At 37.8% G+C, this 26,989-nt stretch overlaps 1 protein-coding gene across 1 annotated transcript; it reads right to left on the bottom strand.

Annotated features, from left to right (window-relative positions):
• On the bottom strand, positions 1–26,405 carry elB (elbow B). The gene is made up of 3 exons (XM_001357345.4): positions 25,740–26,405; positions 2,004–2,880; positions 1–1,217 (listed from the first exon to the last, which is right to left on the bottom strand). The coding sequence occupies exons 1-3, from the start codon at positions 25,806–25,808 to the stop codon at positions 463–465; spliced, it is 1,701 nt and encodes a 566-aa protein (XP_001357381.3). The 5' UTR covers positions 25,809–26,405; the 3' UTR covers positions 1–462.
• Between the last annotated feature and the right edge of the window lie 584 nt (positions 26,406–26,989).

Genomic DNA, 26,989 nt, shown 5'->3' on the forward strand with positions numbered 1-26,989 from the left:
CGCTTGGTTTTTTTTCGTTTTTTGTTTGTTTTTTAATGTAATAAATAATATTAAAATTACACATAAGCATATAATTACATCCGCAAAAGGACGCGACACACAGAAGGACGAGCGATATTGCTGCATTTTGTCGATCATAATTTTATCGGTTTGTTTGTTTCAGATATCAATTATCGGTATATCGATAGACTCCTTAGACTCCTAAAATTGTAAACACATTTGTATGTAACTATAGTACATTAGATCACTAGCTTTTCGTTTCACGAATGAGTCAATCCATACGTACACACAAAACATATAGACATAGAGTTATATATATGTATATTCATATGCGACTCAAGAGAAATGATTATTTACTTGACTGAATGCCGACTTCGGCCCATCCCCGGATCCACCCGATCCCGATCCCGAACCCGATCGCGATCCCAATCCCGATCCCGATCCATCCTCGCGCTCTGACAACTACGGATGCGACGAGCCCATTCTCGGTCCGTATAACGAATACGGGGCAAAGTACTGGGCCAATGCTGGGTGTGGGGGCAGACCCGGCATGCCGGGCGGGGCCAACGATGGCGGCAGCATCGAGGGCTTTCCGTACGGATGATAGCGTGCCGCCGACAACGGACTCAGCGGCGGTGTCGGATATGTGCGCTGGAACAACGGATGATTGGGTGGTATGCCACCGGCGGCCGCCGCACTCAGCACCGCATCGGGCACCGAGGCCGTGTGCGTGCGCAGATGCTGGAACAGGTCGTCAGAGGTGCCGAACCGCTTGCCACAGTAGGCGGCATCGCTGCCAATCCACGAGCACACGTACGGCATCTGCGAGGCGGCGGCCAGGGCTGCCAACTGGGCGTGATATGACTGGGCTGCCGCTGCGGCCGCCGCTGCAGCCGCACTCGAGGAACCACTCGATCCCTGTTGTCCGCCCGATTTACTGCTACCCGATCCACCGCCCGACACCTCACACTGCGGACAGCCGGCCGGACAGGGCTGGCCGGCCGCCTTGTTGATATAATGCGGACTGGCCGGGCAGCCGGTGCAGTAGGGATCCCGGCATACGTTCGGTGTGGCCGCCATCATTGACTGATCCGACAGACCCTTGAGGCGGGCATAGTTCAGATATGGATTCATTGCCGACGCCTTGAACATGGCATGATGGGGCGCCATCAGGGAGCTGGCTGTCATCAGGTCCATGGGATAAGGACTGCCATAGCCTGGAAGGGAAAGAAAACAATGTTTGAATGAATGGGGAATAGGAGTGGAAAAGTCTCTCTCTTTTTTTTTAACCATTTTCTTTATATTTTCTATTATTTTAAAGGAATTTAGAGTACAAATATGGGTTCTGTATAAATAGACAAAGATTAAATGGAATTTCTGCAGCACGGAATCATTTTTAATCTCTAATCTATCAATATCTGACTATTTCATAAGATTATTGAAAGGTTTTACGCTATTCCAGATATTTAATGGAAGAATTTCCTATGATTGTAGATTTATTTGTGTAAAATTCTTCTCCGGCCCTCCAGAGAGATCTAAAATATAGTTCTATTACCATTTAGCAGCACCAAATTTACATTTGCGGTTAATAGTCTTTGAAATGTATGTTGCCTTTCGCTTCTGGGAAATTTGTAGAGCAAACAATGGCCTGAATTTGCCCAAAATGTCCCCTAATGAAATGAGAATTATGTCCTTTGATTATTCCATGCCATAGCAAAGCCTTTAAGGATCTGTGTCTAAGCTACCAGGACCTGCTTTTCCCCCATTCCTTTTGATGTTCGTTGCATGGATAATTTTCCATATTTCCCTTTAAGGCTGTTTCCTAATTTCGCATTTCCCCCATTTCCACGTGGCTTTGCTGCAGGCCAAATTGCAGAATTCACTGATGCAACTTTGGCCACCCCCGCCCCTCGCCCACTGGCCCCCCATCCTTGTGGTAGTGCTGCGGAATATGGTCTCCTGCCTCGTAATTCCTCGTTGCTTTTGCGTTGCGTTGCACTCACCTGGAGGATAATAGGATGCAGCTGCAGCTGCTGCTGCCGAGGCCTGTCCTTGCTGGTTGGCTGCGTGCAGAGCCTTCACATAGTTGGCTTCCTTGGCGGCGGCCATGGCCGCCTCCTGGAGGCGATTGGAGCTGGCCTGCGCCTGGGCCGCCTGGGCGGCTGCTGCATGGGCATGGGCTGCTGCACTGGGGCTGTGCATGGTTGCTGCCGACTCTTTGGAATTGCTGCGTCCGGAGGGTAGTCCGGGACTGCCATTCTGTTGGCCAGGGGCTGCACCCCCACCACCGCCCCCTGATGATGAGGTGGGGGTGCGTCTTAGGGAGTCTCGTGCCCCGCCAGCTGTGGGCGATTCTCTGTGTGAGCTGGCACTTTGGTTCGAATCGCATCTCTGGCCGTTTGCCGTCGTTTTGGGCGTCTTTACCCGCTGCTGCTGCTGCTGGTGCTGGTGCTGGCCATTGCCGCTGTTGTTGTTGCTATTGGTGAGATTTGTGGCGCCGCAATCGGTGGCAATGGTCGTGGCATTGGCGGTGGTGGTATGGTTATTGTTGGGCTCGTAGGGCTTGAAGGTGCTCGGGGTCTTACTGCTGTGAGCCGGCGGCAGCTGTTGCTGTTCCACAGAACCGGTGCTGACGCTGGATGAATGACTGCTAACCGGCGAGGATTTATCGCGTGCGTTGTTATCCCCCAGACCGAAGCTGCTGCTGCCACTGCCACTGCCACTGCCACTGCCATTGCCGCCACCCCCTCCTCCCTTGGGCTGCTGTTGCTTTGTGGCCTTTTCAATATTGGCCGCCAGCAGCTTGGGATTTGTGGTGTCCGCTCCAATGGCGCTGCATGTTTGCGCCAATAGCGCCAATGGACTGCTTTTGTTGTCCAGCTGTAACGAAACACAGAGAGGGGGAGATATGTGTGCATAAGTAAAGGTAGATATATATTGTTTGTAGTGTTTCTGTATCTTCGATATCGTGCGTTTTGCATCGCAGATAACATCTTTTCTTTGTTCTGCAAACACTTCTTTCTGCCCCACGAGTAAACGATTGGTTTTTTGCCTGCTCTTGTGGCACGTTGTGTGTCGCCGCACATCCCCACAGATTGTAATCTTTCACAACAAATTCCCCACTCCATTCGCCATTCCCCATTCCCCATTCCCATTCGGGTATTTGACCCTCTTTAACCACATAAATAAGGTTCTGTTCTGGCGTAACCATAAATATTTATAATCCTAACGTAGACAAAATAAAAGGAATTATGAGGCCATTAAAATTCGACGGAAGAAGATATAAAAAATACATTAATATAACGATGCCAATGTGGTGCTAAAAGCCACAAAAAACAACCAAAGAAATAGACCCTTGGGTGGGTCCCTGAGGGGTGTACAAAAAGCCAAGATATCGGGGAATGTAAATTGGGTATTATGTTTTAATTCAGAAATTCCATATAGATTGGTATCTAATAAATTGTGTAGAAAAATATCTTTAAAGATAAAGAGTTTCACCAATGTGTCTGTTCGCTTAGGGGCAATTTTGTGCACTGAATCATCCCCAAAGTGTCTTAAAGCCACAGGGGTATTATAGGATATTATTTTAGGTATTTTCTTTTGATTTATGAGGGAATATTGCTCAAATGCATGCTATTTTTAAAGACTTTCCACACTCTAAGGAGGGTTTTTTTTTCTTCTAAAAATAATGCTTATTAATATTTAATCAGGCCATTTTTTAATGAGCCCCCAATGAATTCCTAATGAGCCCATAAATATATTACTCATAGAATAAACAAATGACACCACAGGGGAGAGACCTTATATGGGGGACAGTGGCGTAGTAGAAAAGGGGGTTTCAAATTATAGAAATGAGGAAGGCGTAAGTTTTCAGTTAACTGCTGTTTTAAGAACTTTTCCATATGGATTTAAAAAAAAAAATTATTTTGTTAAAAAAAAAATAAATTTTGTATAATTTATTTTATATTTTTATAAGCGTGACTTTAAAGAATTATTTTTTAAAATTTTATAGACGAAAAATGGTCTAAATTTTGTTGTGTTAAATACCTAGAAAGCATTTATTTGTGTTTAAAATTCTTAAATATTCTTGTATTAAATTTCCAGAGATGATTTTTATATTATTCTTCAATTAAGTTTAAGAAAATATTCTTTTAAATTGGGCATTGAATAAAAATTCATAGATCAATCAATATTTTTTATTTCCGAGTAATTCTTCTCCACAAATATTTCCCTCTGTTCACCCCTTTGACAATCCTTTGCCTACACCGTCTCTGTGCCTAAATTGTTTGATTGCTTTACGCTTATGGCTAATCAATCGAGGGCCTCGTATTCGTATTATTGGGACACTTGTCAGGCAATCTATTCGTGCTATATGACTGCAATCGCGCATCAGGCGGACGAGACGCGAAAAGCTATAAGATTGAAAATTACCGATTGAGTAGTGCTATAAAGAGGGATCGGATGAGTGCCGACAAAGCCGGTGGACTGGAATTGCAGTCGCAGTCGGTACTGTCGTCGCAGTCAGTCGTGAGTCGTAAGTGTGTACATAAATGAAATGAATATTACCCACTCAAAGTTTCAGCCATAAATACGAAACACGGTTTTTGCAATAAAATCCATTTCGCCGCATGCCATAAATTATGGCACAACACCACCAGAGGGCGAGTGTGGAGAGAGGGGAGGAAGAGGAGGAGGAGTCGTGGAATGGTATCCAAAAGAAGAAGGAAGCGGAAGGAAAAGGGAAAAACCCAAAAACTGAGGCAAGAGTTGAACGTTCGTTCCATAACTCATCCGTGCACACACACAAACATGGAGTATAATGACGTATACGCCTTATATGTATGTCCGCTGGTGTGGCAGTATGTGTGTCTGGCTGGTTGGCGTAATTACGCTTGTGCCCCAACTGGCGCAAGTCATAAACTACAAAATATTGAAGCTTTTATAACACTCAATGGGCTGTCATAAATTATTATGATACTACTATTGTAATGGCAACAATTTCTTATCGGTACTTAAGAGTACTTTTTGGGATGCCCTATTATCTGGTCGAGAGTGTGTACACTCCCTGAGAAAAGAGGTAGCAAAAGGGCACTAAAGTTTTAAGGAATCTGAGCTCTTGGGAATAGGTTATGATTCGTGGAAGGCGGGGAATTCGAAGCTCTTTGGGGAGTGTTCCATTCCATGATAAAACATTGCAGCGCAAATTTAGGTCCATTTTTGTTTAAAAAATTTTAAAAAATAATCTAATAAAGCCCCGCTTATAAAAATTAGCCCATATTATAGAAAATTGATTCATTTATGGGATAAAATTATTTTTCTTTTGAAAATCGCTATAGAAAAGCTTTTGAAACAGCTGTAAACTGAAAAGTTACAGCTGTGCCAACACTGTGTATTATTCTGCGCTAGCAATGTGTACACACTGATACATACTGTATGACAGTTACCAAAGTATTTGTCAGGGTTGTCATAACCTTAAAAAAGTGCCATAGGATATATAAAACTTCAGAATTTTAAGTATTTGCCGGAAGTATTTGTTCTCTTTCTTAAGAAAATGTTAAAAAAAAGTATTATTTCCTATAAAAATACCAATTAAAAAAAGAGCATTGATTTCTCTTGTGAATTGTATTCGGAGGAAGATCCTGTATACCTTGGGGAATTCCTCTACATGCCAAAAGAATCTCAAACTATTTACTCAACTGCAACTGTGCAAATATTTACCCTCTGTCCACCACATTTATAGTGTATTCCATTAGTCAGGCCCCCAATTGACACTGCGACGTTTTTGCTTATTTATTTGATTTGCATTTGTGTTCACAGAAAAACCCCGCCCCACCCCACTCCATCCCACCACCAATCACCCACTCCTCGATGATCAACACTTTATTAATTATTGGCACACAAACTGTGAGCCCCAGCTCCAGCTCTAGAGCTCCATCGCCGTGCCGTCACATTCTGTCTCGTTTTTAGCACAATTAGTCATAATTTATTTCCATGTTGATAAGGTTTCCGTATTGATTTTCGGTATTACGCATATTCGTGTCGCACATAGCAGTGTTTTTGTTTGTGATTTTAGTTTATAATAAATATTGTGCGGTGTGCGTGGTGTCTATAGATACAATGAGCCCCATATGGGTCTGTGTTTAATTTATGATTGGACAATGGCCGCCCATAAAGTGTACGTACGAGTATGAATATATATCGTACGTATAGTTTATATATGAGGTTGGCTCTGGGCCTGGGTCTGGGTCTGGGGGGTTCCATATAATAATTGAGGCCATACAAATCAACTTTAGTTTTATGTTTATAATGTGCTTTTAAAAATGCTATTTATTTTTGTATTCTTTTTTTTCTTTTCTTTTTATTGAACTTGCTAAAACGTTGTAATCCGAAAAAAAGTGCACTTTTAACACTCAATTAGCACTCGCAAAAAAAAAGTCTACACTCTGTGTAGCCTGTAGTCTGTACAAATTATGAATATTGTGTTAATTAAAATGTTACACCTGGTGGGAACAAAAAATGTGTGGCCTAACAAGGTGAACAAACAACAACAAAAAAGTACAGGTAGCCATGGGTCGAATGCATTTTAGTTATGCCTTTTGCACAATCAAGTCACAGTCGCTTGTTAAATGCATATAATTTAATTAGACACTTCAGACTAAATAGCCACAGAGTCGTCGCAGTCAGAGTCGGAGCTGTCATGATTTACTTACATTTTATTAACGCCATTTTTTATTATTATTATTTTTAATGCTAATTTTCATTTAAAAGGTGTGCACAAAGGCTTTTCAGGGTAAATGTTGAGAGAGGTCTGCTTTGGTGGACAGGTTTCATTGGCTCAGACGATGAAAACAGCTGAAATCGAGGCACACGTATGGTGACACTGCAATACCCCGAAACTTGGGTTCCTTCGAGGCTTTTGTGTATCTATTTTTGGGAGGAGGGCTATGGTATAGGTAGAAGTACTGCTAAGTCACTCTGTGGTTCAGGTTTCATTGGCTCAGACGAAGAAATCAGCTGAAATCGAGGCACACGTATGGCGACACCCGGCACTTGGGTTCTTTCGCTGCTTTTGTGTATCTATTTTTGGGAGGAGGGGTATGATATAGGTAGAAGTGCTGCTAAGCCACTCTGTGTGTGAAAGAGAGATGGTATATGCCTATAATTTGTATAATGTGGGGCTTTAGCTTAGTGTATAGGCTTGTGGCCTGACCTTAGGGGTCACATAAATGTATAGCATTATTTTTTAGATGTACAACTATTGAACCTATCATTATCGGAATTTTGAGGCATGTTTGTTGGGGTAGGCACATACCAGGATAATTATTGTGCAATGAGAAATCGTTATAAATATCACAATCTTATAAATGTGAGATTTATAATAAAGTATTATTTATTAATAATGTTTAAATCGTAATAGAGTACACAGTGTATGGTTCGGAGTCTGTTCTCCCAACTTTTGTTCAACTTTCTCGCTTCTGCTTTCAACAACCGACTGTCTTAAATATCGTTTTAGTCTGGTTATATCGGTTAGGTCTTAACGATGGTAACTTAAGTTTAAATGATAATTTATACCCTGTGCTTTCCACAAAATATCGATAGATCCCATAAAAACCCAAACACTCAGCATTATAGAGCAAATATGTGTGCCCATCATTCGGATATTTCGCTGTTTAAGCAATTACCACTGTAGTTTTCAAAGTAGTTCCCAGCCACAACAACCATTCATCATCATCATCATCATCGCCATCGTCATGTGCTGTGGAGTGGATTGGAGTGGAGTGGAGTGCGTGTTATTTGCTTAACATTTTACACAACTGTCACAAGTAAATGCTTGAAGCATTATACAAATTAACAAGAAAAAGCTAAATGTGTCAAATTATTTGATACAAGTGCGCGTACGAGACTCACTCGACAATAAACTTATGACACATCGACATACTTTAGCCATCAACAACAACGATAGATACACTTGAAACAATACAGCACAGAGAGGGGCTCCTCTTACGGGCATATAAAAATAAAAAATAAAGTAAATTATAAACAAATAAAAGCCGGCACGCGAAGCTCCAACACACACTCGAGGGGCGGTTGGGGGGGGGGGAGGCCCTTGAAAAATCAAACGACAAACAAAATGTTGAAACTTTTTTGTATGACAATGACAGGCTCCCCTCCTCTCCCCTCCCCACCCCAGCCGAGAGTTCAAACCAAGCCAAGATCAATTGTTTGACTCTTGAAAATAAATTTGAAACTTTTTGATGGCTTTCGCGCACTTTTGATGGGCTTTGAAGTAGCGCCGAAATGGGGATTTCTACATCAAAAGCGGGGTAAGGGAACCCATACAAAATATAGGTATTAAGTATCCCAATCCAAATCATTCGATCCAACTTTAATATTTCATTTTATTTTGACTTAAACCGCAATAAAACTGTATCGTTAATAGAATTTAGCATCTTTTTCTCGCCTTCCTACGGGTATAATATATTTATTTTATTTTTTTTGTGAAAATGCAATTTTCAAAGATTCTAGCGGCTCAGGAAATTTCCTTTTGCCTTTTCCTTCGTGCAAGGCACACATATAGAAAATAGCTGCTATAAATATGAATTACAGGATAAGCATAAAAAGCGGAAATTGTGTGCCGCCGACGTCGTCCTCGACAACGTTTTGCATAAGCCAACGGAAGGGGGGAGCGCGGATTGTGGGACCCCAAGCAAGGCTCCATGGCTCCATGGCCACATTTTCTTTTTTTTTTTAAGACGCCTTTGCAGTTTTGTTGGGAATTATAAAATAAGCGATAAAAATTGTATAAAACTTTATGCAGACTTTGTATTTTTTTTTTCTTCTCTCACTCTCTTTGCTGTCTGATATCTCCCCCCAAGTCTTTCACTGGAAATATGGGCTCTGTCCTCGCTATAAATACGATATTATGCATCATTTTCCCCTGTTAACACCTCTTTGTGTGTATATTTTTAAGGTGACAATAAATATTACCGCACACACACAGAGAGAGAAATTTACATAAATGGTCATAAAAATATTAAGAGCCTTTTTGTGGGTCTTTGGACCCTAGTTGAATTAAATGATTCATATCGGAGATACGGATACTCAAGTATTCAGAAATTCTTTGTGCCATAGTTGCTGGGGCCTTTGTCTGGCATCTAAAAATAGTGAGGAGCAAATGGGGAAGTGCTTGCAGAAGATTAGGAAATTCTTGGACAGAAAGATAACCTTTGCAGAGAATGCTACGATTTTATACAAATTTACTTAGGAATGGGGATCACTATAATATAGGAAAACTTTATTTTCTTATTTTTTTAAAAATTTTTTTGCTTTTATTTAAAAAATTTTTTTTTATAATTTTTTTTATTTAAATTTTTTGTATTTAAATTTTTTTTTTTGTAGCCATACATCACAATTTTTAATTTTTTTTATTTATAATTTGGATTTTATTTTGTATTTTTGATTATAAAATAATAATGATATTGTTTGTTGTTACTGTTAGAGCAACTTATACAACCGTAACAAGAAAGCTGACGATGATTAAAAAAAAAAGATTTAAAAAAAAGTCAAGAAATAATTTTTGTAGTTTTTTTTGCCCTAAAAAAATGTTAAAGAAGTTCCATAAGTATTTAAATCTTTTCAGAAATATGATTTCAAATTTTTCTTTGAAATCTGTAGCTTTTTTTTAAATTTTATTCACTATTAGAAATCAGGTTTGCTTAATGCATAATTTAAACAATAATATGTATAATTAAAAATAAAACAATCAATCGTAAAAAAAAATTAAAAATATTAACAGTGGCTTTACAATTTAATGGTTAAGTTTATTATTATTTTTTTTTTAACAATTTTTTTTATTGGAGATGGGGACGTTTGGTGGAGACGTACAGGGTACAGAAATTCTCTAGCTGCTTCGTTTGGACGATTTAATAGCCAATCATTTTATCGACTGCTATGGTGGTTAATTTGACCCCCGAATTTCAGGGATGTGGAGATCTCTACCAAGGATTATGGTCGGAACAGACCACTGGGCACTAGTCATTGCCCTTAGAGCCTTCGTTTGCATGACTCCTCTTTTGTAGAAATCTTTTGTAAATCTCTACCTTTAGTATTCTTTTCTTGCTGGCTTACAAAAGGCCTACAGAGCCATCCTTATCTTATTCTTTAAAAATATATCCTCTTTTTGTACATTTTATTTAATTACAAATTTTTGCAATCAATAATATGATATATTATATATATATACCTTTCCCTTTGCCAGAATATGATATGCCACAAGTAAAATGCCATTAAAATAATTACATTTCTGGGTTTTCCTTTTAGCCAAAAATATGATATGTATATTAAAACAATTAAATTTTCTGTCAAACCCGAAAAACCATTTGACGAGTGCTACTGTGAGCAGAGCCTAAAAATAACCACCGTAATTACATTGAGCAAGCCGAAAGACAGGCCAGGCCAGGCCAGGCCAGGCCAAAAGGCACAAATATGTATTTTGGTTGGGTTTTGGGAGGGGGGGGGGAGCGCCCCCCCTTGAAGAGCAATGAGCACAAACCAACCGCAAAATGCAATTCAATATGCCTGTTGGTTTATTTTCAGCCGATGGCATGGCATGGCATGGCAATAAGAGAGAGAGAAACACAAAACGCTGTCACATTAACTGTCAACTGCTGCAAAGCACTGACACTTGTCATATTGACAAGTGACAGCGTCATTTGACTGTCAGAAAGAACAGAGAGAGAGACAGAGAGAGGGTGAGAGAGAGATAGGGAGGGGGGACGTATAGCAAATAAAACTGAGACTCGACGAGGCCATCTCTAGCACTCGACTGTGGCTGTAGCTGTGCTTTGCTGCATGGCATGTGGCAATGCCAGGGCATAGAGTTGCCACTTAATTTGACACAAACACAAAGACAGAGAAGGCAACACACACACAGAGCGAGAGTTGAAGTGCACTTGGCGTTAGACAATGTTGCAATTTTAGACGTTGCATGAGTCCCCAACTGTCAGACATATCATTGCAATTGTCACAGTTGTTTGTTGGCTGCACAGTTGTTGCACAGTTGCACAGTTGTTGCTTGCAGCTTGCTGCCTGCTGCCTGCTGCCGTTGCACTTTGAGTGACACATTAATGCCATTTTCATGTGTCACTCTTTCTTTCATTTGATGCCAGTGCCAGTGCCAGTGCCCCCCATCGCCCCCGCCCCTGCCTCTGCCCGGGTCGTGTCTTGTTTCTCTGTTAGATTTCATGTCAGACTTTTGTCAACATTACGTGTCTATTTAGTTGTCAGTTTTACAGGCAGACACTCGTATTCGTACTCGTATTTCTTTTTTTTTACCCCGCAACTATTTTTTTTACCCGTATTGTGTATGCAAACATTTGTTTTTGGTCACCGCATTCCAGGCAGGCTCTTTACTTATCTCCCTTTTTTTTTGTTTTTTGCTTCTCTCTTTTTTGCAAATTACTCGGTTGTTGTTTTTTTTCGTATTTGCCTGGAAAATTCTTGTGCGCTTTTGGCTGGGGGAAAACAGTAATGTTTTGCGTTAATTAGGGGACTCTAGATACGGGAGTCCCTTGAGTGCTGGAACCCCCAAGATTGATGGGGATCTGGCGTCAATCTCTAGGAGGTTCAATGATCTATAGACAGGCAGGTAAATATTGACCTCTATCCTCAATGATTGCCTCTCGATAAATTTAAAAAGGCCTTCCATCAATGTCTGTAAAGACACCCATGCGTATACGCAATATAATTAACCTTGTGACCTTGCCCAGGCATCTTTCTCCCTCTTCCTCTCTTCCTCTGTTAAGATTCCACTTCCCGAATGCTGACTTCTGTCATTGCGATTGATGTCAACGCCAATTGGCGGATTCCATTATGCGGCCCATCACTCAGTCTTGAGGCAGCGGAAAATAAATAAAATAAATTTCTGTTTGCTTTTACTCAAAGACGAAGCAACCGTCAAGGTTGTGCTCTAGAGATTAGCGCAGCTGTCTTTCGGGGAGATGCTGTGTTTATTTTTTAATTCACGCGCCATTTGCCATTCGCGATTCGTTCACTCGTGTCTATAATTTTTGTCGGACAACGTGTTTATCAATCATACGCAACGTGAGCCTGTCAGAGTGCCGCGTTTCGGCTGGAATGCCGCAGTGTGTGGGCGCTACATTTTGGGGGGAGGGGCACCGCAAGTCTTTATATATGAACAGCTGCGCCATGAATAAATAGCTCATTGTTGTTTACTGAAAAAATATACATATTTGATTACTTTTGTCAATTTTTGTCGGCGGGAAACTTTCAAAATGATCTGCTACTTTTTGGCTTGTATTAATGGGGAATACAGCTTTGGAGGGGAATGAAGAGTGGCCTCAGGGGAGGGCTAGGGGAAGCAGGAGCCGCAGAAGTAGCGAATAATGGGGCTATGTGAATTTTTTATTGTATTTTTTTGGTCAAAGAAAAAGGAGAATGAGAACGACAGGTCCTAGAGATATTCCCATATTATAGGCATTTTATTCGTATTAATTTGTCTTCTTTTTTATTTATATTTTGATATATTTTTGATATATTTTTTATATATTTTTTATAAATATTTTTTTTTTTTGGTTATTTATATTCCTTTGTTTTTTCAATAAATCTTTTCAGTCCTTAATAAATCTTATTAAATAAAAAATACTTTTATAGACTACATCTTTCACTCAATAAAAATATATGTAAGCCTTTTTGTTCATTTTTTGCTGATATTTCTGAAAACAAAACGTCTGCCTTCAGACTTAATTTGTTTGCCATGTGGTAAGGCTTCTGAGAATCGCATTAGCCGCAAAAAAAACAGCGAAGAAAGAAAGAAAAAATGTTAAGTAGAATATATTTAGCACCTCCAACTGGAGGATGTACGCGGAATCAGAAATTAGTATGCCCTGGCCCCCTCCCGCACACAAATCTTTGGTGTTCATCAAGAAACAATAATTTCGATATTTTATTCCATTCATTTAGCAGAAATTGTGTCGGTGTGCGGTGGCAGCTGTTGGCCCGGCAAATTAGCATAAAGCCAGGCGAAAAAGGTGTCTGTCATTGCTGTCAAGCGAATTGAATGCCCCGTGTGCCCACATGCGGCATTCATTAATTCTTGCTCTCCGACTGATATTTCTTTTTGTTTTTATTATGAAAAATCTTTAAGCTGACAGCTGACTAAATTAATTTGACAATAATTAGCATTTCAAGTTGTCAACGTTAATGAAATTTCTCGCTGCATCTCTCTACCGATCGCCGTAATAAATCCAACGACACTATATAATTTTTTTGTAGAGCAGCTACAGAGAAATGGAGGAGACCGTGCATTGCAGTGCAATGGTGTCGCCTCTGGTCGTATCTGTGGCATTGTTGCCTGTCAACTGGCTGTCGCCTTGGCTTGCCTGTCAAAATGCCAAAGCCCCCCTACCCCTGCCCCTGCCTGCTGAAGAGGGGAAGACCCGGCCCACAGAACAGATCCACAAAAAGGGGACGACACTCGAGCGGGCTCTTCCTCTGAGGTGGAGGTGTCATTCGCTTTTGGCATCGCGTTAATTACATGTTATTTATAATTATGCCGCCTCTACACTTGCGTTGACAACTGTTGTCAGCATCCCCCTACCCCCCTACCCTACCCCTCCGCGGGGCACCCTTTCACCCAGTACTACACCTGAATAGTGCATTTTCCGCGGCATTTTCCTGCCATAATTCACTTTTCCTTGATGCTTGCGTGCTTGATTTGCATTTGCAATACATATTTTGCAGGTTTTTCTCTCCCCTCCCCCCAACCCGTTTTTATGTTTTGTGAGTTAATTAACTTTCTAAACATTGGTTTTTAATTTCCGCAAATAAATTGAATGTATTTTTACAGGGAATATGCAATAAAAGAGTAATATTAAAAGCAATAAAATCATGAATTACTTTTACAGATATTTATTTTATATTAAATATATTATTATATATATTTATTTTAAATAAAATATATTTACTTTATATTAAATATATTTATTTTATTTTAGCTGTATTGTTTTTAATGAAAAATATTTAAAACATATTTCTTTTATGTATTAAATATATTTATTTTATTTTATTTATTTATTTTAATTAATTTAATTTAATTAATTTATATTTATTTGATCTATTTTATTTATTTATTTGATCTATTTTATTTTATTTTATTTATTTATTTGATCTATTTTATGTTATTTATATATGATTTAATTTATATTTATATTTATATTTATTTGATTTATTTAATTTATTTTATTTATTTATTTTTATTTATTTATTTATCTTATAGGAATTATATTTATGTATATCTATTTATTTTTAATCACCCCCAAAACTACTGCAAATATCTGAAATTTTTCAGATATTCCTAGAATAAATCCTTGATCTTTTTCAAGCTTATATTGATTATGAAATTCCCACACTTTTAGTTTCCTTTCATGGCCATTATTCACTGTAGCCACACAACCAAACAGATAGCGGGACAGAAAAGACAAACTGTGAAAACTTGAAAAAGGAAAACAAATTGTTGTTGCACTTCCGGTGCCAGTCAACACTGACAGAAAGACAGAGAGATACAGACAGATAGAGGGAGATAGAGAGAGAGAGAGAGGCTACCACTATTTTAGCACTCTGCAGCGCGCGAATCGGCTCTCTGCCAGACGTCTGACAGTTTTGTGTTGCACAGCTGTTCATTCGGACCCCGCTACTCCACTCGGGCTCCGAAAAAAAAAAATACAAAAAAAACCAGATACAGTTGGCATATAAAAAATTGTAACATAACAGAAAGAAAAGAGAGGGGCAGGGAGAGGGATGAGGCAGGGAAGAGAGATGGAGATGGAGAGACCGACTGAATGACGTGCTGACGCCTCTTCTTGCCCCCCTTCTGCTCTTTTTCAGGTCTTTTGGTGTCTGTCTGCATAATAAAATGCGAAAATATGCAAATAGACCCAAATAACGCCAGAAATGCAACCAAGAAAACAGCAACACAACATGAAAGCCAAGACCGAAGAGGGGAATACACTTGGAGATTGATCTTTGGTAGAAAAATGTTCGACTTGGAGCAGATTTTTAGTTGAGAAGGATATTAAATAAATTATTGTAGTTGTTGTTGTGGAAAAAGGGAAGAGTAGCTTCTGTATAGGGATGATTTATGTATTTTTATACAAAAAAAATGTGTTCCATTTCTTTTCAAGATTTTATTGGGATATAGGGATCCAATATCCTTTTATTTTCGTTAATTTTGGGATCCATTGGGATGTAAAACGTTTGAAATAAGAGACAAACATGATTTATAGATGTTTGGAAGCTAAAAAAATCGATTGATTTGCAACAGAAATCTTTAAAATTAAAGGATAAAAATTAAAAAAAAAAACATATGTATTTTAAAATAAATAATAATAATTATTTTATTTTATGATTATTTTTATTATATATTTTATTATTTTATTTGTTATTATTTCACTCATTATTATTTTATTTATTATTATTTCTCCTGCTATTTATTTTTTTTGTTATTGTATCATTATTGTTTTATTTGGTACTATTTTATTTAAAATTTTTTTTTTTTTTTGTTTTTAATTTTTATTGTATCATTATGGTTTTATTTATAATTATTTAATTTATTATATATTTTTTAAAATTTTATTTAGTATTATTTTATTTATTATTTATTTATTTATTATTATTTTATCTAATATAATTTTATTTATTATTAATTTATTTATTATTATTTTATTTATTATGTTCCCCATGTTCTTTCAAAAAACCCTCGCCCAATCCTTATACCCTCTCCAAAAAACAAAGACTACTCCGAACAACCCACACACATGGCATGGATCAGAGATAGTCGTAGGTAGGGGTAGGGGTCTAGGGACTGGGGTCTGGGTCTTCCTTTTCGTTAGATTTTTTCCCTGCGATAAGCAAAAGAAACGAAACCCCCTCCTGCAAAAAAAAAGCAGCAGCAGCAAACGAAAAACCGTTCGCAAAAGTACGCCAAAATGACAGGGCGACAAGCCGAAAAGACAGGCAGGGAGACAGCTGAATAAATGAATTGCAGTAGGTAAATTTTATTCGCAACACTCGCGCGTTGGCTAATTTGAATAGGCAGCAGGCAGGCAGTCGAATGGTAGGGTAAGGGGGTATATCTGCCCCGAGGGCCCCTGCCACCATCCCTCCGATGATGATGATGATGATGCTATCCCTATAAAAAGTGTGGAAAGCTTTTGTTCAGGCCCTAAGATATTTGACACGTGATAATGCGGCCAAAAGCCTGGGAAAAATTGCAAAAAGGCGTGAGATGTGCAATGCCATTGTTTTGTGCAATTTTCTTTCTTTATTTTTGTTGAAGGCATAAAAAGGCAGGAAATATATTGTATTTTTGATTTGGAAAACGGAAAGTTTTTAAGGAGAGTTTACTGAAAAATCCTTTACTTTTTTCCCCATTTCAATTGCAATGTTAAAAGTTAGATTTAATTTCTAATTTCATGCAACATTTTTGGCACAAAGAGACACAGAAACCGTACAGTAGCCATCAACAGTCTGTCCCAGCAAAATGTTATTCCCGCCTTGGCATTTGACATGACATTCATGTCATTTTGGAAAACGTAACACAGCTCCGACACAGTCTTTAATTTATTTTCACTTTTCACTCTCTATACAAACGTATATTTTGTGGATATATATATATTTTTGTATTTGTAACCTTGCGATTTCGTTTGGTTTTTCCTTGAAGTGTCACAAACAGTGTCTATCTATCTCTCGGTGAGTATTTGAGGTGGTGTCTGTCTGTCTGTGGGGTTCAAAAAGTGTCAACTACGGCAGAGAAGAGCGCTAGAAAATCTGTAACCGAATAGCAATCAAAAAGTGTCACTTTGACATCTGTCACTTTCGTATTTAAATGAACTTTTGCCTTGGAACAAAAATCCAAGACTTTGCTGTCAGTTGAAGGGTTTCAAAATGGTCTCAAGAAACGTGCCAATTAAAAAGGGGGGAAATGAGTCCTACCAAAGGGTTTTTGCCCAAAAATTTTTACTGATTAAAATTCCTACATATATTCATTTCGAAGCACATGAGTAAACCGTTGACCAAAGCACATGATAAAATATTTGTAGACCACAACAAAATGTGTTTTAAAGCCCAAAATCCTCCGGGGCTCTCTTGACCATGGACGGACGTAATGCGTGGTAATCCACGGTAAATTAAATGGTTTTCAAATGGTATCAATCATTAATACACCGTGTGGTGGTCGCTATGACTGATTGCCATAAAATTGTGTATAAATATTAATCAGTGTTGGGCACAAAAGAGATCATTGGGCCCAAATGGGGAGAGGGCTTTTCAGAGCTCAACAAAAAACATTTGACACTAAATGCACACAAATTGCTTTTGAAGCCCAGGCAAAGAAGCCACAAAGCCACACACACAAAAAAAAAAATATATATATATATATATATGGAGGTATCGTTTGTATGGGGTTTCGAAAAAAGGGAGCTCTTGATGTGGCGTTTATGTGGCCACACCATTGTCTGACCAAAAGGCGAGACAACAAAAAAAGAAGAAAAAGAAATAAACTGAAATGTAATATTGATAAGCTCACAAAAGCGGTCAAACTGGCGCCGGCCGTGGCTCCAACGGACGGGTCACGGGGGCCATTTCAATCAAATCAGAGAACCCAATGCTAGACCTGAGACCAGACCTGAGAGTGTGTGCGATGTGTGCGATGTGTTCGAGGGGAGAAACCAATAAACAATCAATCTCAATCACATCAATTATGCGCTGAAACAACTCTTGTGAGCCCCCATGAAAGCAGGGGCTCTTATCATCAGCCCCCCCCTAACACCTCTTTGTTTATTTTTGGGTACGCTTGCGGGACACATTTTATATTTATTTATTCTCTATCACGATGTTAATCATTTTAATTGGCGCCACTTGAACGCCGTCTCTCAATCTCGCACCGTCGAAGAGGAGTGTGTTTTCTGTCCCGTCTGATTGGTGTCCATTAATTTCTGTTTGTGGGGCAGTCATTTGAAAGCGTCTCAAATTACTTTTCGTGTTGCAAGCAGCCACAAACAGACACTGAAACAGAAAGTGAAAGTGACCAAAAGACAGACCCACCGATCGGGCACTTTCAATCGATTGCGATAACAAAAACGGAACGGAAAACCAAAAAAAAAATGAAATTGCTCATAAATTATCTCTCTACAAGCATTATCTATCGATTTGAATAATCAGGAAGGAAGGGGGCAAAAGTGGTGGCTACGAAATATTTTTCTGGCTACTATTTAGAAAGTTTTCAACAGTTTTTGAACAGAATTTAGTATTAAAGGGAACTTGAGATGAGTTCTGGGGTAAAATATGGCAGTGGGGAAATTTATAAAGTTTTAAATTTAAAGATTGAGAGGAAAACTATTGAACAAAAAGTATTTAAGGCTACTGGAGAGTTTTCATCACATTGGGGCCACATAAGGAGCATATTTGAAAAGTTTTCAACTGGTTTTGAAGCCAATCTGGGTATAAAAGTGTTTTTATGAGGGCTTCGTTAGGTAAAATATGGCAGTAGGGAAGGTTTATAAAGTTTTTAATTTAAAGATTGAGAGGTAAAATATTTTCAAAAATTATTTAAAGCTATTCGGGAATTTCCCTCACATTACGAAGTTCTTAAAGGTGTAAAAGTATTCTTAAGAACTATATTTGAAAAGTTTACAACCGTTTTGGGATTCAAACTGGATATAAAAGTGTTCTTATGATGGCTTTTTAAGGTAAAAAATTACAGTAGGGGTAATTTATAAAGTTTTAATTGAAAAACTGGCAGGAATATGTTTGAAATAAAATTTTTGGAAGCTATTCGAGAGTTTTCCTCACTGGAATTAAAGTCATAGCTTCTAAGATAATAAAGATATAATTTTGAATTTTTTTTTGTTTAATAATCATAATTTAAGGAATTTCTTATACCGATTTAAAAAAACCTTCCTTTTTTTTGGTTTTAAGTTTGGAAGTTTTTCTTTAAGTTTTAGAAATGATCTTAAAAAATGTTAAAACCCTCTTTAAGAAAGTGTTAAAAATTGAACAATTAAAAAACCCACCACTCAGAGTTTTGGAAATACGAGAATATTTTTTTATGGAACCAGAGTTCTGGGTATACATATTCCAGTGTCGCAGTACGTGTGCCGCCACTCCCAACGCTACGATTTCTTAAAACGTTCTCCCATAAAAAATTTAGTTACTTCGATTATTTATTTCTTGGAAGCTTAACTTGTTTCCATTCCTGGAATATAAAATTGTCCCTCTGCCGATGTCTGAAGTCTGATGCCTGATGCTGTGGCTGTTAATGACGATAATGATAATGCAATTGACAGTTATCAGCATGGACATTAATTTGATTATTTCTATATGAATTTATTGGTTAATTTGTTGGAACATTTTACGATTATTGGCTTTGACTGTTTTATAACCTTTCATACCCAACCCTGCCCCCCCGGCGCCCTGCCCCATCGATTAACTCGGTCGGGACTCTACTCTAAAAAAATAATATATAATAAAAAACGGGTTATTATTTTGCGGTTTAAGCGGCGATTGCAATTCATTATCATAGTTACCGCCTCGCGTGCATTTAAATGAATTCATTGGGTTTCGACTCATTCAATTTGTACACCGCTGCCCGACTGAGCGACTCGTAAGCATTTCGATTTTCACAAATGGTACGCGAGTATTTGCCATGAACGGTTATGGCTATCGCTGTGGCTGTGTGGGGCTGGGTTTTTTTTTTATTTTTAAATCGAATTGGATTGAAACGGAATCGAGGTGGTGGGGAGGGGGCCACGATTGACGGGTCGAACAGCATTCGTGTCTCGAGTGATAAATGCCATTCGATTGTATTCGTTTCGTTTCGTTTCGTTTCGTATTCTCCTCCCAAAAACAGGCAATAATACTCGTCATCATAAAGATGGATTATTATGGATGGTTTTACTTTTTCTCTTCTTTTTTTCTTTTTATTTATAGTTGCTTATTAACGAAATTGGTTGAATCGTTAAATTTATGATCGGGGCCATAAAATGCAATAAATTTCTTAATGAAACACCACAAGATATCGGCTTCGATGACGGTTCATGTTTGTGTAAGGCAACGCTCTTAATCGATTTCTTATCGCGCCATAAGCCAAGTGCTTTTTTCAGTTAATCCATCTGCTGATCACAGATATAAATACCTATTTATAATCGATTCGTATAAGTATTTCCTGGAATTACTATAAGCAGGGCCAATCGACATTTAGTCGCGAGATTGGACTGATTTTTAGTACGAATTTCAAATGAAATTTGATTGCTTGTTTTTTGTAAATTTATAAACGTAAAAATTCTTATTTTAGGAGAAGCTTTTTAAAATCCCTATAAAATATATATCCCCAAGAAAAACCTTTTTAAAATCTAAGAAAAATATATATCCCTAAGGAAAACCTTTTAAAAATCCCTTAAAAAATATATATCTCTAAGAAACCTTTTTAAAATCCGTGAAAAATATATATCCCCAAGAAAAACCTTTTTAAAATTCCTAAAAAATATACATCCCTAAGAACAAGCTTTTAAAAATTCCTAAAAAATATATATCCCACAGGAAAACCCTTTTTAAAATCCCTAAAAAATATATATCCCTCAGGAAAACCTTTGTAAAATCTAAAAAAATATATATCCCTGAGAAAAATCTTTTTAAAATCACTAAAAAATATACATCTCCAAGAAAAACCTTTTGAAAATTCCTAAAAAATATATATCCCACAGGAAAACCCTTTTTAAAATCCCTAAGAAAAGTATATTCCTCAGGAAAACCTTTTTAAAATCTAAAAAAAATAAATATCCCTAAAAATTAATGTGGATTTCGTCCACAAAACTTTGTTGGAAAATGATCTTTCAGTCACAGTTCTTCTGGAATAATCTTTCTTTAAATCCAGATAATTCTTTAAACCATTCCTGTCGTCTTTCCCCAACAAAATTCAATAACTTTCCTTCGAAAACCCCACTGAAACTTTACAGATTTCAAGTGCTGTTTTCTTTCTTGAAATTCCCATACCATTCCCATAAAATGTGACCTCTAACCCAGACCCAACCTCAATTAGAGTGCAAAGCAAGCCAGTGGTTTCTCTGCTGCTTGCTGTGTGTGTTTTTTGTTGTTGTACGTGTGTGATTATTAAAAATATTCCAAGAATTAATTAACACTTTAGGCACAAAAACTATTATTTGTGTGCGAGTACAAAAAATTAACATGACAGCTCTAGACATGGCAATTTATCACTAACATGCTGGGGCACACAACACCGCTCTCCGCTCTCCACGCTCCACTCTCCTCTCTCCACTCTTCACTCTCCACTCTCCACTCTCCTCTCTCCCCTGCTCTGCTCATTTGTTGTGTTTGCTGTTTGGCTGTTGCTTGTATGCTATTGCTTTTGCTGTTGATGACACTTTAATTAGAGCCACACGCAAACACAAAGCCCCCCCCCCGACATACAGACAGTGAAAGAATGGCCCAGAAGTCGTAGTCAGAGGGGAGTCTGAGGCTGAGACTGGAGAGCCCCGTCGCTGTGTCAAGCGCACACTTTAACTGCCAGTTAAGAGAGCACCAAACGACTGGCTGCCACAGCAGTTGTTTGTCGGTCGGTCGGTCGGTGGGTCGCTCGGTGGCTGAAACTGACGGCAGGCAGCCGTGTGGTTAACTGAAATGAATGTCCGACTGCATAAATGGCTGCTTGACTGACACATTTAATTATATTAATGATGTTTGCGGTCATCTGACATTTGCACTTTATTCACCTTCTTTTTTTTTTGTTTTTTTTTTGTTCACCTCTCATCTCCCATCTACTGGTCGTCTGTCATTTTAACTGACTTGGGCTGAGCTCTCCGCTGAGCTCTGGCACTGACATGAACTAAACTGGAACTGACTTTCACAGATACCCTTTGTCAAATGGGGGTTACTGCAATTTGGGTCACACAAGGGACAAGGGAGGGTGGCCAGAGGCCAGAGGCATCACAGATAATGTCAAATCGAGGCAGGTCTATCAGTCCATCTGTAGGTGTTTCTATGTGAAGTAATCTTCTTGGGTAGCTATATACAAGCTATATACAAATAATTAATAAATAGCCTTTAAAAGCGTCTCCTGGACCCCAAGAACCTTTTTTGCTATATTAACCATGAACCAATCTATATACAAAAATTATTTCATATAAATCGGCAAGTTGTTTATAAAGATATAGCGGTTTGACACTGTTTCACTCGAAAAATTCGTCAAAAGAAGATGTATGAAAAATAGAATTCATTACCGATTGAAACGATCTATTGAGAATTTTATTGTGAAGTCTAAAAGCCCATAAGCATATCTTGCCCTTCCAATAATTTCTATAATTATTATATGGACTATAATCCATAAACCGATGAACAAGCATCAACAAGCATCCACCTCAAGATATGTAATATATATCCCTATAAGAGTATTCCAACTTCTTCTTTGTTTAAACCAACTTTCATACATTTTTCATTTTTAAATTTGTTGTTTTTTTGGATTTTGAGTTATTATCCATTCGAATGCCGCTTTCCGTTGCCTTTTTTGGCAGCGAAAAGTTGATTATTTTTTTATGTAATTTTTCAACATGTGACAGCAAATTATCAACAGTCATTTTCGAGATCTTCTCTCGCTTCGCTCGTCTGTGCTCTGAGGCGCCACATAAAAGATATACACAAATGATGACACTGACAGCTGTCAGGCTTAGTTTATTTGATTTTATTATAATTAATTATCAGCAGATGCCATTAATCATTGAATAATTTATACACCCGCCAGCCGATAGTATCTTAGATACACGAACCACAACAGAAAAACGGACCAAGAAGAAGGTTAGTCAGTCACCAGCAGTCGCGCACAGGCGACACGCAAAAGGCAAATTTATTAAACGCAGAGTCATAAATTTTATATCCCATATAAATAATTTAGCGGGGCAGCATTAAGTATTTAAAGTGTCCGTTTGCAGTTTATACACTTGGAGAAATTTTCTTGTGGGTTTCAATTAATTTCTTGCAGTTGCAAAATACAAATTTAAGGGATTTTTAAACATTGAACGGAATTAAATGGGTTATAAATAGTTTGGTTATTTTGTTGTAGGGCGAAAGGGGTAGTTCAAAGGCTATTTACAAATTTATCGAAGGTTTAAAGACCTCTTTTTGGTACAAAACTTCTTTAACGAATGATATAAAAAGTAGAATTTGTTTTTATTTAAGTTTTAGTTCATGAAACGATTTTATTTTTTTGTTTTATACAAGAAAGTATTGGAAAAGCCTAACATTATTTTAATAACTATTTGGAACCGATTTTAAGAACTGATTTTTATGTACGTTTTTTTTTGTTGTATTTTGTTTATTTATTTTTTTGTTTTTCTTATTAATATTTTTTAAATTTGTTTTGTTTTGTTATTTTTTTAAAATTAATTTAATTTTTTATTATTAGTATTATTTTTTAAAATGTTTTTTATTTTATTATTAGTATTATGTTTTTAATTGTTTTATTATTATAATTTTTTTTTATTATTATTACATTTTTGTTTGTTTTTATTATTATTATTTGTTTTATTTTTTAGGTATTTTTAAAATGTTGTTATTTATTCTAAATTTTGTACCTGTTTTTTTTTAAATTGTTTAATTTATTTATTTTGTCTTACTTTTTTAATTATTGTATTGTAAAGTTTGTTAGTTTAATTCATTTAATCACAAATTGTAAAAATGCGTCATGAATTAGTTCTGTATATTTTGAGCTAGGTCATGGTAAAAATAAAAGATCTAACTTTTTTTTAAGTTTTTACAGAATTATATTTTAGTTTAGTTCTTGGATTTTTTGTGCCATATGAACTAATTCAATAATGAAGACCTCTTGATGTGTCTCTTATAATTTTTCTGAACTAGATACAAGATTCCATAAACTAAAGATTTTCTTGATAACCCTTCAGAACACGCTTTCATTCTATTAAATTTAAAGGCAGTTCTTTTCAGGGAATAATTGTTGGGTATAAGTCATGAGAATGATTTATGGCACCTGTTAGCATTATCATCATCATCCCACCGGAACCAGTTCATCATTTGCCGGGCATTGAGATTTGTTGTTTGAAAATGAATAGCTCGCTGTTCGTGGCTTTTCAATAGCTTTCACCCGAACGAATATGGTAATCACTGTGGATGTTCCACACAGTTAATAAACGCAGATACTCGTTCTCAACGAGTACTCATCGCTGGGGCTGGTTGCCATAAACTGCTTCCGTTCTTTATGCACAAAATGTACTCTACAAATTAAAATGGAAATTTATGGCTCTCACGGCAGTTCGAAAGAGATAGTACACAGAGGTAGGAGGAGCAGGACCAGGAGCAGGAGGAGGAGACCGCCACAAGTTTGACTCTGATTAACTGCCATAGTTTCTCGCTCGAACACGAGTCTCGTTCGCACAGCACAGCACAGCACAGCGCAGCATTGCGTTGCATCTCAGTCTCAGTCGGTGCGAGAAATTGCATTTGTTTTCTGTCATTATAAATTCAAATTTGGCGCGCCATAAATTTGAATACAATTTCCAGAGGTACGAGTGGGGTAGTGTGTGCTTTCGAGACTCTCTAAACACTTGCACCGACACGGGGCACATGGGAGCCCGCAGGCTGCACAGATTTACATAGTTTAATATGAACAAACATAAATAAGTTTTATGTTCAGATATTTGAAAATTTATTGTTCTACGATTGTGAATTTGTTATTTGCTTTTCTTTCCCCTCCACTGACTTTGTAAACAGTTTTATTCGGTGGCACATGGCCCAAGACAGAGTTGGGTTTGCCTTGGAACATGCCTTGGGGGGAAAGATCATGCAAATCTCTATTATAACTCTGCTTTTATTCCTTATAAATCTATAATCCATATTTCAAGCCCTGAAGCCCTTGTGAAAAAAGGGAATGCGAAACAAATTGATTATAAATGTGCAAAAGTCTTTGGGGAGCTCGTTGGATGGCTAGATATTGCAGATAGGAAAAGTGTGACTGATGGTTAATTGGAGGCAAAGATGGTCAGATAATTGATTGCGAAGATAGGGATAGAGATAGTAATAGATTGGTAGAAAGATATTGCAGGATTGTAGAAAAGCTTGAAAGACGTTTGAGAGAAGAAATAGATTGATTGAGGGATATAGATGATAGATATTTCTGATAAGATTACTGAACAACATAGGGATCGACAGGAAGGTAATAGAGATAGATAGATAGATAGATAGAATAGAATAGAGAATAGATACTAATAGAAAGTTATGTGGATAGCTATATAGATAGTTGTTCTTTCTATGAAAAGATGGATAGAACATTGAATACTTAGAGGCATATGTATATGCCAATATCGGTGTAAGGTAATGTTCTTTATGACAGCCAGGAAGTATAATAGCAACAGAAATTTATGGATATTTAGATAGAGAGATGGCATATGTTTATGTATGATATGATAGGCAGATATGAATATATAAAGATAGAGTGAACTCTTTCTTCATGGTTAGGATAAGTAGATAGCTGGATAAACTTCTATAAAAACCCCAGGATTAAATAGAGTACTCTCTCTTTTGTACTATATAGACCCCCCCTTCAAATAAAGGATAAACCAACCAAAGGAAAGGATAACAATACGATTCACTGCCCACACTCCCAAAAAAAGGAAACCAAAAAAAGAATTCGAGAGACTTACCGCTGTTGGGGCTGTTGCAGCTGTCATATAATCCGGCCTTAAATAATGATGATTGCTGGATTGCAGCATTTTATTATAATTTGTTAAATCCACTTTGAAGGCTTTTCTTTGGTGATTCGGCGGTGTTGGAGAGGTGTTGAGGTGTTACGTGTGTGTGTGTGTGTGTGCGTTCCAAACCGCAGAGATGGTGGCAGGTAGGCAGCACGCTTAACGGTAAATGCCAATTTATGTATGGCGTGTGCTGCTGCTGCCAACTCGTGTGAAAAGCGGCGCCTGCGCCTCGGTTGCAATAATTTCCCCAAACTCCGATGATGGATGCTCCGCTGACTTTTCGCTGATTAAGCCGTACGCTCGTAACGCCGCGGTCTCTGCTCGATTTGTATTTAATTATTTGTTTTATTTGTTGTTTTTGTTGTTGTTGTTATTTTTGTTTTAATCTGCAATTGTTATGGCGGTGCTGGCCTTTGTTTGCAATTTGATTTCATTAATAATTCAACTTTTTTTCATGCCTCGAATATTGTGACTTTCACGCCAGTGGCATATTAATTTTTATTTTATTTTTTGTTGCCGTTGCCGTTGCCGCTCTGCTTTAATTGTGTAATAAATTCATTAAGTATTATAATTGCCTTAACTTGCACACTTTTTTTTTTACGCGCCAAATATATTTTGCAACGAGGGGGAATGTTGTGAGTTGCTGCGGACACCGCAACTCTACGGTTATACCCGATACTAAGTCAGTATGGCCCTCCTCCGGCAGACGCCGCTAATATTAAACGACACGACAAAGAGTGCGTGCGAGAGAGACAGAAAATCAGTCTGAGCGTGACGTCACGTGCTGCGTAGCCACTGCAAATTGATTTGTTCCTTTTGGCTATAAAAATGATCTGATCTGATCCAGATTCAGCAATCTAATAGATATGGTCATTATCTATGATTCTGCGTTTTTAGTTTTCTCAAATCTGCAATATTGTGGATGCAACAGATTTTCGTTCTTTGTGGGGGCGGATGGGGGTGGGGCGAAATTCTGAGATATACGTTTTATAGTGACATCTTAAAGGAGTGTGTGTACCAAATTTGGTTACTCTAGCCTTAATAGTCTCTGAGATTTGTGGTTGCCTCAGATTTTCGTCCTTTGCGGGGGCGGAAGGGGGTGTGGCGAAATTTGGACAGGAAACGGTCAAGGTCCGATATCACAGGAGTGTGGATACCAAATTTGGTTGCTCTAGCTCTTATGGGTTCTCAGATCCTTG

Source organism: Drosophila pseudoobscura, chromosome 4, assembly GCF_009870125.1.
Source record: "Drosophila pseudoobscura strain MV-25-SWS-2005 chromosome 4, UCI_Dpse_MV25, whole genome shotgun sequence".
Classification (NCBI taxonomy): domain Eukaryota; kingdom Metazoa; phylum Arthropoda; class Insecta; order Diptera; family Drosophilidae; genus Drosophila; species Drosophila pseudoobscura.